General features: G+C 37.9%; 1 protein-coding gene across 1 annotated transcript in view; it reads right to left on the reverse strand.

Annotated features, from left to right (window-relative positions):
- The window catches only part of pot1 (protection of telomeres 1 homolog), a 48,817-nt gene that overhangs the window by 13,307 nt on the left and 21,112 nt on the right, over positions 1 to 14,398 (reverse strand). Inside the window, exons 8-10 of the mRNA XM_056264904.1 lie at positions 10,955 to 11,085; positions 10,057 to 10,350; positions 9,808 to 9,963 (exon numbers count right to left, since the gene is read on the reverse strand). Of these exons, the coding sequence (XP_056120879.1) occupies positions 9,808 to 9,963; positions 10,057 to 10,350; positions 10,955 to 11,085 (581 nt within the window). The remainder of the gene's footprint in view (positions 1 to 9,807; positions 9,964 to 10,056; positions 10,351 to 10,954; positions 11,086 to 14,398) is intronic.

Raw genomic sequence — 14,398 nt, forward strand, 5'->3', positions numbered from 1 at the left:
TATGGGGTTTCGGGCGAAAGCCATCTCTTTATTTACCCGATTTTACCTCCAAGTCTTTGTTTGTGCAGAGATTTGAAGTAAGCCATAGTGCTGGCATTCACAAGAACTGGTTGGATGCAATACAGCCTCTAGACAGTGCTTCTAAACAGCCTAAAAAGGCATTGTGACGGAGCCAACCAAATCATTTGAATAAACTGAATGGTGGCATCAATTATTCGGCATCAATATTTGATTGAAACAGACTTATTCCATAAACGGAACAAGGTATGGTAACCATATCCAAGAGTGCAAATTTGATTCAGCTCATTACCATCTAGCTTGATAAGCTGACAACTGAAAACTGGGGTGTGAGATTGGAGCTAAAAAAGAGAACTTGGAGTGTGGCTTGATAAAGTTGGCCTTGAAGAAACATGGTTGGATCTATTGAGAACCAAATGTTTTTCATCATATCCAACAGCAAAAACAGACAATACAGTCTCACTAAACTCAGTGATTTCTTCTTCTGGACAGACAAGACAAGAATTGATCATTTTTATGTAAGTCTGTTCCACCATTATTTACAAAAAATTGTGAGATATGAGAAATACACTGTAGTCTGTTCTTGAAAAGAAATAAATGGATATGCTGTACCATTTTTTTTACAACCATTATCATCACCACCATCACTACTTTCTGATTTTGAATACACTAAATAAAGTAATAAAGCTTCAAAAAGGGGGAGTTTTTCAGCGATGTCATAGAGAACCATTTTTGGTTCCCCAAAGAACCTTTCAGTGAAGTTAGTAATGGTAAAAAAAAAAAGAAAAGAAAAAAATCTGTCCATATTTACTCACCATCATGCCGTTCCAAACTAATGATCGATATATATCAGTTTTACCGTTAAATCAATAACGATAGTTGCATTACCGAAATGCTGGTTACTGTAAAAAATCAATTCGAATTAAAAAAAAATATTATTCCTCAGACATATTTTCAACCAGTTTTATTCGTACAAGTTCAGAATGTTGTGTTATTTGGAATGTTCTTTAATTAATTTTGTATGTACCTATTAAAATGTATTTTATTAGCTGTTTATTATCTGTATTTTAGTTGTACACTAATTAAAAACATTTTCATGGATACAAATATTTTCACCGTTTTACTTTAAATTAAATAAAAACTTTAAACTCATTGATTTTAAAATCTATTGAACACTTTCCCAGCTTATAGTTACCATCAAAATCCACTTTACAATCCCTATCTGATTTTCCCCCATTGGAAGACAAAGGTGATTGTTTAAAAGAAAAATCAATATAAAAAACAAACTTAAAATAAAATTCTTTTGCAAAATAAATATTTAAAAGGTACACTAACTTTTCTTTGTACAAAATTAACAACATTTAAATAATAATAATAATAATAATAATTCATTACATTTATATAACGCTTTACATGGCAGGGGGAATCTCAACCACCACCAATGTGCAGCATCCACCTGGATGATGCGACGGCAGCCATATTGCGCCAGAACGCCCACCACACACCAGCTTACTGGTGGAGAGGAGACAGAGCGGTGAAGCCAATCAGTACATATGGGGATGATTAGGAGGCCATGATGGACAGAGGCCAAGGGGCAAATATTTAATGACCACAGAGAGTCAGGGCCTCGGTTTAACGTCTCATCCGAAGGACGGTGCTCTTTGACAGTATAGTGTCCCCTTCACTATACTGGGGCGTTAGGACCCACACAGCCCACAGGGTGAGCACCCCCTGCTGACCTCTCTAACACGTCTTACAGCAGCAACCTAGTTTTCCCAGGAGGTCTCCCATCCAGGTACTAACCAGGCTCAGCCCTGCTTAGCTTCAGTGGGCAACCAGTCTTGGGCTACAGGGTGATATGGCTGCTTCAAATGAGTCAATACATCATCAATCCTTCTTCCAAAATATGTTTTTGACTTACCCTGATTCACTATGGTAAGCCTTTAATAAGTGCTATGACCAGTATATTTTAGACCTGTTGGGATGGTTTGAGGGAAATGCGAACATACATCACTCGCCTCAGTCACCCGTGCGTGTCTCATCATATCTGTAAATAGAGAAAAATTGCTTCGGGAATGGCATAGGTTAGTTGTTACAACGAGCAAGAAAGTTGGAGCAAATAAATTTCAAACCTCCAGGGAATAACAAATGAGAATCAACATTAACTTTTGGAGATGTTGAGAACTGACGGATTAGAAATGTAAAAAGCGTCGACATTTCAATGTAAAAGCAGTGATGGCGTTTTTATAACTCAACAGGTAGTAAGGTAAGGTAAGGTATTTTACTGAACAGGTCAATTTCCATATGTAGCCCTCTAACAGAGTTTATTGTAAGCATTATCTATTTAGTGAAGGGTCACTACATTATGGTGGTTGTTGTGCCAGAATTTATTTTCAAGCGTCTATTAATGGGTATAGCGACAGTAACGTCTTCAGCTAGTCAGCTTGAGATCTCTTAAGCCACGTAGTGAATAGGGCTGCACGATTTGGGGAAAATGTCATATTGCGATTATTGAGGTCAATATTGCGATAGCGATATAATAAACAAATGGTTTCATGAGTCAACTTGCTTGGTTCTAAAGCAAAATGCACACACAGATTAGTGATAATTCTGAAATGTGTATTTCTCAACTCAAACTAGCAACAACAACTAAATGATTGATAACACCTATAATGATCAATAAGCCATTGATGTCTGGATAAAAATTAATTTAACTTTAATTTAAGTACACTTCAAACAATCCTCACATAAACCCATAATAAATGTCATATTTACCTGTGCTCTTCCTGTCTACAGGTAGGACATATACAGAAATTGAATAAAGTTATCAAACAGTCTGCGCTGCATAAATGATAAATTATATGGACTAAAATCCTATTTAAAGCTACAGAAGTTCTCTGGTCAAGAGCAGTGAGTGTTTTTTCTCTGTTCCCTTTGTTCTTTGATTAACTTTACTGACAGAAAGCATTATTGGATGCTGGCCCTTTAAGAGTAGCTGACAAGAGACGCGGATCTCACACGCGCCTTATTCTCTCGCAACTCTTTACGACCATCATAAGACTGCTCTTATGTTATGAAGACACTCGACAAATGATATTTTGGCATAATTGTGTGTGTTATTGTTCGTTCACTTCAAGCGGAAAGAACTGTATTCTGGCGCGCGGTCTGCATGCACATGATACTGGCGCGCGTCTTTCAGTCAGGACATTCACAGGCAGCGGCGCTCTCTTTTGACTTGTTTTGCTGAATGGTTTAAAGCATTCGCATGAATAAGAGCGGGATCATGTAACACTAGCCAAAGGATGACAAAAAATAACAGATGCTGCGTTAACAGCCCTAATTTGTTTATTTCATATAAAATCGCAGTATTTTGTGTCATATAATCGCATAGGCTTGACATCGCGATTACGATTGCGATATGATTAATCGTGCAGCACTAGTAGTGAATATTTTATGAGCAGTAGGATCACCATATTCATCCGTGTAGTCACGCAGAGCCAAAGCACAACCATAATGTTCCTCTGCAAAATGCATGTAGTTCTGTTTTAGAGTGGCAAAAGTTACATAGTGTACCTTTAAACAGTTATTCTATTCATTCGTTATTGATGTCAATGACGATTGGTCAGCACATCTGTTTCTCTCAGACAAAGCTATTGTACAGCTTCAGAAGACTTGGAACATAGCACACAAAGTTGCATGAACCACTTATATGATGCATTTCTGTTACTTGCAAGCCCCAGTCCCAACTCACTTATATTATATGAAAAAGGAGCTTCTATGAGCATCTATAGCTTCACAGAAAATGACATGAGAATGAGAACATGATGACAATTTAAATCCCATCCCATCGGGCTTCCAACATTTTCCTTGAGAAATGACTGAACATAAAGCCAATGGTAGAGACGAATCTACATACACTTGGTATTCACCTACTCGAGCACACTGCACGGTTGGTTACGCACAGCAGGGGAAGGAGCCGGGCTGCTCGGCACAGGTGTGCACAAGCTGGCGTGAAGCTCTTCTGACGGCGCTGGCAAAAGCAGCAGAAAAACGCCAACGTTCCTCAACTCTCACATCCTACATGGAAAATTCCATTACCCCCAGCTTTGTTGATGTGTGTGGCTGGATAGCACAAACCTTGTCCAGACCCTCATCTATATGGAAAAAACGAATGGGGCCGGGGAAGCACGCTCCGTAAACAAGAAAAGATGCCTTTTTCTGCAAACAAACCAATTTCCGTAACACGCACTGGTGAAAATGAACAAATAGAGGCAAAGCGCACTCTTGAGAAAGTATTTTGTAAAGACATCAAACAATAATTCAAAACCCACAAGGTTACAGCCTAAGGTACATGTATAAATATAATAGATATTAGGTAACTCACTGAAAAACATATGGCGCTGACCAGATGGGTGAAAAAAGCTTAGTTTAGCAACATAATGAAGTGTTTCATGACCAGAAGAACATACCCTTGGATCATTCATCAATATAGATATGACGTAGCACACAATAAATAACAAAACGGCCAATGCAACACCCACAAACTCGCAGGAAATTCCAGGTTCAATATAAGTTAAGCTCTATGGACAGCATGTATCGCATAAAATCATTTTAAACTTCAGTTTGATAGTTATGAATTTACAATAGAAGTCAACATGGTACGAATATAATAATTTTTTCTTTTATTATATTTAAAATTATTTTATATGGTAATTGATAAGCAGTTTTTGGGTGCAAAATATATTTACTGTATATTCCAAAAAAAATGTTTTATGGTCATCAACAAAGAACAACATGAAGGGGAGTAAAAATAATTGTAATTTTCGAACTATTGCTTTAATGTGTGATTATGGTCCATTCATAATCCCTTGTACTTCCATAATGTGACTACTTCAGATGCAGAGCAAGTTACTATATTTTGACAACTATTTAAAAAAAACCTAATATTTATATTAATAATAATATGGAATATAATAATATGGAATAATGTGTACTACGAATGTAAAAGGGGTGTTTACTTTAACCTGAAATTTTCCTTTAAGACAACATACTGCCTCATAAAAGCATTGTGTTTTTATTTTTCTAGCCCAGGCTAGAATATGGGCTGCCAAGCCTTTAAAAAAAAAAAAAAAATAGCTGTGCAGATTTCTGAAAGAGTCTGTAACTCTGCATCTATTCTCTCTGCTCTCGCTTCTCTTTTCAAAGACCCGCAGCATTTTGTCAGCAAATACTGTGCTTAAGACAGACCCTCCATTGTCTGACAGCTGACAATTCCTGAAGTGCCCTACCACATGCTTGCACAAGTCATATTTAATAAGTGCTTAGAATATAATATATATGTATATATATGTTTTTTTGGGGGGGGTTTTATCGGTGTAGAATCATTTTAAGATTTACATTTTGTTTTTCTAGACGAGTGCGAGAATTAATTATTTTATTTAATGGGTCATGACGGTCAACTAGTTGAGATATCCTACCCATAACAGTGCGTGTTATATTGACGCTAAAGGATGCCATGTGCGTAAGATTTCGACGAAATGTCATATGGCGTCACCTATATGACGCCAAAGGATGAGAATGCGTTATATATATATATATCAGTGTTTCCCCTAGTATTTTTTTCAGGGGTGGGGGGGGGGGGCGGGGGGGGGGGCGGGAGGGAGAGACTGCTAGTGTTGCGGAGCGTGGTGTAATTTTTTTTTGCAATCAAAAAGCAGTCTAATTAATTGAAATCATGTATTATGAATCATTAAACAATCAAAAAAAAATTTAATATATGAAAAAAAAAGTCACGCTAATTCTGTGTTGTGTTTTTTCTGGTAATAAAACGAAGACATAACACAAATTGTATCATTTATCATCAATTTTAATCATATGAAATTAAATAAACTTTTTGTCAAATAACTTGCTGCACTTGAGCTTTACTGTTAAAATTAAAACATGGATTATTTCTTAAAAAAATCAGTTTTGATGATAATTTATTTGGATTAGTGTTAGTGTATTATTACATTGGGACATAACTAAATTCTAATGTACAACAGTAATATATTTCTGTCAAGTTAAACCGAACTTTTATTTTGACGGGTTGCCATGAAGACCTTTTGAGTTTGTGTGTTTATGTCATGATGATAGTTTTTCTCAAATGAAGCGGTGAAATGATCACGAAGTGCCTTTCAGAGTGGATCTAGAGCCTGGAGAGGAAGTTCATGCATTTGTGTCTTCATATAGGCAAAAAAACAGCGCAAGCGTCACACGTGCTTCAGTGTGTGTGTGTGTGTGGTAAATGAAACTGCGCGTCGGCGGCACCATTCATTCACACAGAACATGCAGGATTCGTATTTAAATAGTCTTTGTGTTTTAATATTCACACACACTAGTCTACATCGCGATTTGATTTCAAGTGTACTGAACTGCTTTCTATTTTTTCCTCAAATTTACAAATTCCGTGAAATTCCGCGTTATACACTAAATTCCTTTTTATGACTGGATTTCGTCAGCATTTTAGGGGGGGGGGGGGGTCGTTTTGGGGGGGCGGGCCAATTTTTAGATTTGCAAATGATTAAACAGTGTAAATTATTAGAGTTTTGAAGATTAAGTCTAAATCTAAGATTAAGAAGATTAAGTCTAAAAGGGGTCATCGGATGCCCATTTTCCACAAGTTGGTATGATTCTTTAGGGTGTTCATTTTAAGTTTGTAACATACTTGGTTAAAATTCCTTTAAGAATGCTTTATTAAATACTTTATTAAGAATGCAGGATTTTGATTGATTGTTCATATGTATATATTTGTGCACATCTGTATTTTTAAAGATCTCAGACTATTGCAGAACAAATGTCCTAAACACACACACACACACACACACACACACACTCACTCACTCACTCTCTCTGGATAAGTGTCATATGCAGGCTGTCTGAAGCGATTACAGGCAGGGGCCGTCTGGGTGTTAAGTTAACCCAGGTGCTTGATTTCTCTCTCACTATGAATAATTGATAGTCACATGTGTATAGAGGCAGGATGTCACAGTATACTGCATCAGCTCTAGCCATGCTGCAGGTGTTCGTATTCATTTAGGATGTTTTAAGCAGATCGGACACCCTTTCCTTGAAATCCAAGTGGCCAGAGGAGTTGCATTTGAGATGCATATTATAACCTGATATAAACAGCAACGTGTGTTCGCTCACCAAAATGCAAAATCCTAATACCAGGCTATCATGGGAGCCAATGATAATCTGGTCCCATGGCTCAGGTCTCTCCTCCAAAGCAATTCTGTGATTTTTCCATTTTTATTTTAGAATTCGTTAACATCTCTTAGAAATTTAATAACTCACCTCTCCTCAACAAGCCACACAATTTGAGGTATCATGCATGCCTGTATGCCCTGAATTGTAATACTTATGGTGAATAGTTATGCCCTGAATTGTAATACTTAGGATTAGGGGAGTTGAACAAATCTGAAGTAAAAGTAGTAGTAAAAGTCTGGCACTACTTTAATCTCTATTATTATTGTATGAGGCATCCATTCCCAGTTTATAAGAGAGATGACAAGGGCATTTTGCAACTGGCCTGGGACTCAGATGATGCAAATGGAACAAAAAGCATGCAACAGAGACAATTTCACAAGACAGGCAGGGAAAACCAATAGGTGAAAGATCTGGTGTGTCCTCAGAGATTCCTCAAGAAGATCCAGTGGGGGGGGGGGGGGGGGACACAATAGTAATTCTAACTCTGAAATAGGCTAAAAGACTAAAATAGGCCTTTACATGCTTTACACCACAAAGAATGATGAACAAAAAGTCAAAATAGTAGAAATGTATTGCCATTAAAGTGGAACATTCCATGTGATTTGTAATAAAACAGAATAATATACTGGATGTCTCCTTTAATGTGTGCCACCCTAGACCTATATGATATGTGGAGGGTGAGTGATATATGTTGTAAGTCGAAGTCAAGAAAGTGTGTGTGCGCAAACCCCCACAATGAAGGACCCCGTTCACCATGACAGCCGTATTGATTTGGCCTTCTCTCTCCTCTCTCATAAAGCTATCTCTCTCAGACCACTTAATCCTAATGGCTGGCTTTATTCGCCTTTTCTCCCTCCTCAACACTGAGCTCAAGCAATTTCACACAATATTAGAGACGATTTCACCCAGGATATTGATAATGGTGGGGAAATATTCTGACTCAATGCAATCTTTAGTGGTTAAATTGCATTTTGGATCATTGGGGATTAAGTTACCAAAAAAAAAAAAAAAAAATTCCTTTAACATTCATCAAAGTATTTTACTGATACTTTGATTATTAAATAGAATACCCTAATGCATTGTTCATGTGCCAGTGGTTCTTAGCAAGAATAAAGCTGCTGTCACATTTACCATTGCTCAGCAAAATTTTGCAGGCGAAATCCAGTCATTACAATAGGAATAGGAATAAGCATAATTGGGATATTTGTGACGGCGAAAAAGTTCCCCACACTGATTTCCTTCACGTTCAAGTTGATCACTTGAATGTGGCACTGACCAACAGAAAGCTGCTTGGTTTAAAAGTGACTTCTGTGTGAGCAGAGCTTCATAAATCTCAACACTGACAATGGACCTGTTTTTGCAAGTGAAATTTTGGTAATATGACCACACTTTAAGTTGCAAAGTGGACCAGACATTAGGCTAAACATGAACTATGAACCATCCCAAAAAGCAAAGCTCAAGCAAGACTGAGCATAATGTAATATGGCGCTGTTCCATGATGACATTCAAGTGGTCTTACAGGGACTGTACAAAACAACACATAGAGTTGTCCCTCTGTGGCCTTTTGCAAAGCCTGCATTGATACAGGTTCAGACAGTGGACTACAACAGTTGTGAGGAAGTAATCAGATCAATTATATATGTATTCTAATTAAAAAATATAATGAAGGAATTTAGCAGGGGTCGTGGCTGAATAGAAGCTCTAACATCAAGAACTTGAATAGTCAGAAACTCGCGGTTTCTTCTTTTGAACACTCGGTTCACTCCACCCACCTTTGTTCATAACTCACACAGTGTATATTCAAAAGAACCACTATGCTGAGAGCCAAAAGAAAATGCAGTACTGCTTAAAACAAAAACACAAATCACCATCCTCTTCGAAATATTGCAATAATGAACCAAAAATGTACAATAACAAAAAGAAAAGTAACAATCTGGCTCCAAAGTAGCATTTACAGCCCTGCTCCTGTTTAAATATTTATAAAAAGGAAGATAAAAATGTAGCCAGTAGTTCTGGAGGACTATGCGTTTCAAAAGCCGTTATAAGACAATCAATTGGAGAGGACATTTTGAGGGTTTTTTACAATGGAAACAGGCAGGGCAGTATTAAAGTGAGAGCAGCAAACACAATCAGTAAGCTGAAACGGAATGAACGCCTCCCAAATAAACCATGAGAAGATGTGCCCACAAGTGTCCTACCTGACACCTAATTCATCATTAAAAGTGCTGGAGTAGGTGCGTGGGTCTCCTGCGATGGATGCAACATAATCTTGCATATCTATAGAACAAGGGTGTCGAATCCTGCTCCTGGAAGACCTTTCTACAAAGGTTAGCTCCAACACACCTGCTCAGAAAGTTTCTAGGGTTGCGTCTGAAATCTCAAACTGTCGAGGTACTTATTTTGAATAAGTACTTACTTGGGGAGCGTTAAAAAGTATGGTTCTATATAGTATGACTGTGTGTAGTATGAATGTAACCAGGACGTACTACTTTCGACATGTCACTCCTGCTATCGACCCACAGCAAGATCAATGGCAAAACTCACCTTTAAGTCTTGAGCTGCCTCCATGTGATTGTCATAGACCAGAACATTGGCTGTCAGGTTCATCCTGTCTTTAGCAACAGTGGATTCTCCTACTAATGCGTCGGATGCAACTGCAACGTTCAATAGGGGGTGTTCACACTTGGTCCCATCCCACACCTGATCAAATTGGGAAACCGTTAGTTGAACAAATTGTATTTAAGATTCAATGATTTTGAAGATCCAGATTCAAGGTAAAATAGCAGAAAGCACCTTCAGTAGGATACAACGACTATCCATGACAGCCTTGGCCAGCAACTGGCAGGTAAGATCAAAGTACATCCCGGGATGTACAGAGGACAGCGAGACAGTGGGGTCATTGGATATCAGAGACTGGCTGGCAGCCCATTGGCGAAGCTCCTGCACTGTATTTTTATCAGATTCTCCGAAGTGAAATGATTTGCTGGAGGTACGAGGGGCCACTGGGCTGTCAATTATTCCATCGAATGTGACTGCAGACCAACCATAAGTGTTCAAGAGTGTCATGGAGTCATTGAATATTTCTGCCTGGGAGGAAATGGGAAAAGATACACTTAGCCTTAAAGTCTGAATGACTTGAAAGTAGAGATACTCCAGAAACTCATCTTGATGCATGTTGCCAAAACATTTATTTGGGTATTAGAATACATTTGACCAACCTTTTTAAGATTTAGGGTGAATTTACAGACACTGACAGATCTTTAGTTTTTGGGAGGTCGGCAAACTACTGTGCTATTGCATGCTATTGCACCCTATTAGCGGTGCCTACTCTACTGCAGTTCATGTAGGACACATTATTCAGCTCTACACAAATGAGACGCTTCACATAAAACGTGAGGCTTTCACAAATATCTTGGCGATGTATGTGTGATTTCAGGGAATATGTGGTACTGCTAGATTGCTTTAAGTCAGGGGTGTCAATTTCTGCTATTGGAGGGCTGCACTCCAGCAAAGTTTAGATGCAACTTGCTCTAACGCAACTGTCTGGAAGTTTCTAGTAGTCAGGTGTGTTGAATCACAGCAAAGGTAGCCCTCCAATACCAGAACTGGACAACTCTACTTAAAGCACATAAGTGGTTTAGGCCCACTTTCAATATTCTGAAGAATGAATAAACAGGTCAAACCTCCTCACCTTGAATCTGTGGAGTCGGATAATGTCCCCAACTCTGAAGATGACTGGGTGATCCTCCAGTTTTTTGGAGAAGATGTTGCAGCTCACTTTAACATCTGATTGATCTGTGATCTTCAGTGCAGAGCAGTAATCTAGTGACAAATAATGAGGTGCTGACTAAAAAAACTCCAGCTTGAGGTTTATCCTGTTGTGACTATGCCAAATGACTAAATGTAGTTAAGTCTTAGAGTACCGTTTGTACTGTTAATGACATAAGTAGCCACACTTATGCATCAACATTTTATAAACATTTACAGAGTGCAAAATGTGGTAAACTCTTTTCATTAATTTTATGTAATCAAAACTATTTCAAAACTGAGAAAATGCATTGATCCAGGATCAATTGGTCACCTTTTGGAGATGATGCACAATTCCGTCCACTGATTACACTGAATGGGTGCATACATTCTCTTCACTTATCAAAACATTGTTACTTCAACAAGCCAATTGAGTGTGACAGAGACCGATTTCTGGCATTTTACCACAGCGTACATGTTACAATCCAAGCCATGATCAATGAACTAAAATGTATTGATTATGAAAATTGCATGAAGGTAGTATAGTTATGCACCATAAGAAATTTGTTTGACAATTGGTTTGCTTCAGCTTTTCTTGAGATGTAGTCTGCGACTTGATGGTATAAATCATCTTATTCAAACACTGCAGAGAGCAAACCTCATTGTTCACGATCAGTACAAGCCAAGGTCGCAGTTTTGTTTTGGCTGTCTTTGTACATTATTCTTTGCACTTCAGTGATCAAATAATGTTTCAAACTAAATAATTTGTTTTTGGTAACACTTTATTTTACAGTGTCCTTGTTACACGCAGTGTTGGGGAAGTTACTTTTAAAAAGTAGTGTGACTCGTTACTCGTTACTTCTTAAAAAAAGTAATCCGTTACTTTACTTAGTTACCCCATATGGAAAGTAACTTTTTTCGTTACTCGTTACTTTTAGGTTACTTTTATGTTGCTTGACTGGGCAGAACCCAATATCTGTTCCTAAATGTGTAGGCCTACATTAAGTTCTACTATGCATAATGCCATATATAATGCCATAAATGCATAATGCATTTGTCAAAATTTGTAATATTTATGAAGAAATACCCGTTAATAGATAGGCATATGCATGGGCCGCCAAGAAATATCAGGGAGGGGCTAGAAAGAAAGCCCCCAAGAAAGACCAAAGCATCCCGTTAGCACCCCCAAAAATAATTTCTGGAAGCAATTATATTCAGGCTGTATTCTATGGAAGTCCTGAACCGCATGGTGAAGAAGAAAAAAACGTATCTTGTTATTTCGACATAATAAGGGGATATTCTTATCTGCATTAAGACAAATTAATTGTTCTTCTTATAATGGTTTTCTATGGGAGGAAAATGCTTAACGTGTAATTAAACACGTTGCGTTCATATTCTGGGCTCATCTGCTTTTTTGTACATAGTATAGCCTACTTTATTATGATTTTAGTATCATAATGATTAATAAATGCATGCACAATTATCCGTGAACTTGATAAATGTTGCAGATATGATTTGCACGTAAACAAATGCCTTTCAATTTGTGTGTGCAAAATTCTGAATTAAATGAATGTGCAGCAATTTGTACAAATAGAGAGTGTGTAGGCCTATACGTGTTGTAGCCATTAAATGGGCTATAATGTTATTTTTTTCCATCTATGTTGATTATGAAAAGTGAAAAGCATGAGTAAGATGCACGATATATTGGGAGACATTGGGTCTCATTCATAAAACATTCGTAAATATACAAGTAAATATGTGAGTGATTTGTGCGTAAAGAGACCTTCCCGAAAACTCTTCTCCTGATTCACAAATACTTTGTAAACGTCAGATGTGAGAGTGAAATGTGTGTGTGTGTGTGTGTGTGTGTGTTAATGAATTCCAATCAGTCGTAAATGGGAGGCGCGTGCACGCTCATTCTTAATTACCATAAATCCCGCCCATTAAATCCGACTGACAACTATATATGGGCATCATATTCCCATACGTTGCTTTTTTATTAAATATGGGAGCATAAAGCAGTGTTGCGGACATTCCAATTCCTTTTACATCATATGACACCAAACGAAGGATTTCAACATGTCTTCTCAAAAGCGAATGAAAAAGAAAAATTTCTCAGATGCTGAAATTGAAGTTTTATTATCAGAAGTTCATTCAAAACGCCACATTTTATTTTCAAGCGTACATAGTGGCGTATCAGGTCCTAAAATAAGGAAGCTTGGCAGCATTACAGATGCAGTGAATGGAGTTTCATCTGTTAATCAAACAGACCCAGAAGTGAAAAGAAAATGGTTCGACATGAAGCTTGACTGCAAAAAAAGTTTTTTTCAAAAAGTTCTTCAAGAAAAAATGCTATTGCTGGCTCTCATAATAAAAGCAAAAAGAAAAAACTTGTAATGTAATTACTATACATTAGGGGTGTAACGGTACATGTATTCGTATTGAACCGTTTCGGTTAGAGGCTTCCGGTTCGGTACGCATACAAACCGAACGATTCCTTGGACCATTTTTCCTGCCGACAAAATTCGCGCTGGCGCGACCACCACAACGTTGCGCAACATCAAATGGCAAGCGTAATGAAAGCGGAACGAAACTGCGCTATTGTGCTTCACGGATCGTTAATCAGTTCGGAGCAGCAACATCTGTGCAGCGGGAGCCGATCTCGATCAAGCGACACTGTTACAACCGTTACAACACAGCGCTAAGAGATCCAGTAAAGAAAACATTTGAGTTCGCCACTGAAGTAATAACATCGCTTCGAGATCTAGTGAGAAGCATTCAAATTTCTCCGTTATTAACCGTAGATCTCTATTAGATCAAACAGCGCTGACGTGGAAACCAGTAGAAACATTGTGCCGTGAATGAACTAGTAATACTTTCCCAGCAAACATTGGTCCGACGGCAACGTCGTGTCCCTGGCCAAAAATAGTTGCGGCCAGGACGTCATAAATCGGTAAAAAATGTAACACAGAACATTTCCTAAAAATGCATTCAGATACATTTGTACATGTCTACAGTTGCATGTATAATTGTTATTTTAACTTTTAGCTCGTGTAGTTATGTTTAGTGTATCGGGTGAGAGGACGTCACCTGGCGACGTCTTTTACACGTGCATTTATAGTCCATCATGACCCTCTATGAAATCCTTGTTAAATATGCAAAAGCTGCGCTTAATCCTCGCATGGTTAATACTGCAATAATTAATGTAGTTGCCCATGAAGTTTTTAAGAGGTTGTGAAGACGTCCACTGGCGTCCTTTACACGTCTAGTCAGGCTGTGAATACTATACGTCCACTGGCGTCTTTTGCACGTCTAGTCTAGCAAGACAGAAAAAAAATATCAGGATTTATAATTCTTTATAAAATACACGATTTATATACAAATGAAT

Source organism: Rhinichthys klamathensis, unplaced genomic scaffold (genome assembly GCF_029890125.1).
Source record: "Rhinichthys klamathensis goyatoka isolate OS25496 unplaced genomic scaffold, OSU_Roscu_1.1 h1tg000228l_1, whole genome shotgun sequence".
NCBI classification, from domain to species: Eukaryota; Metazoa; Chordata; class Actinopteri; order Cypriniformes; family Leuciscidae; genus Rhinichthys; species Rhinichthys klamathensis.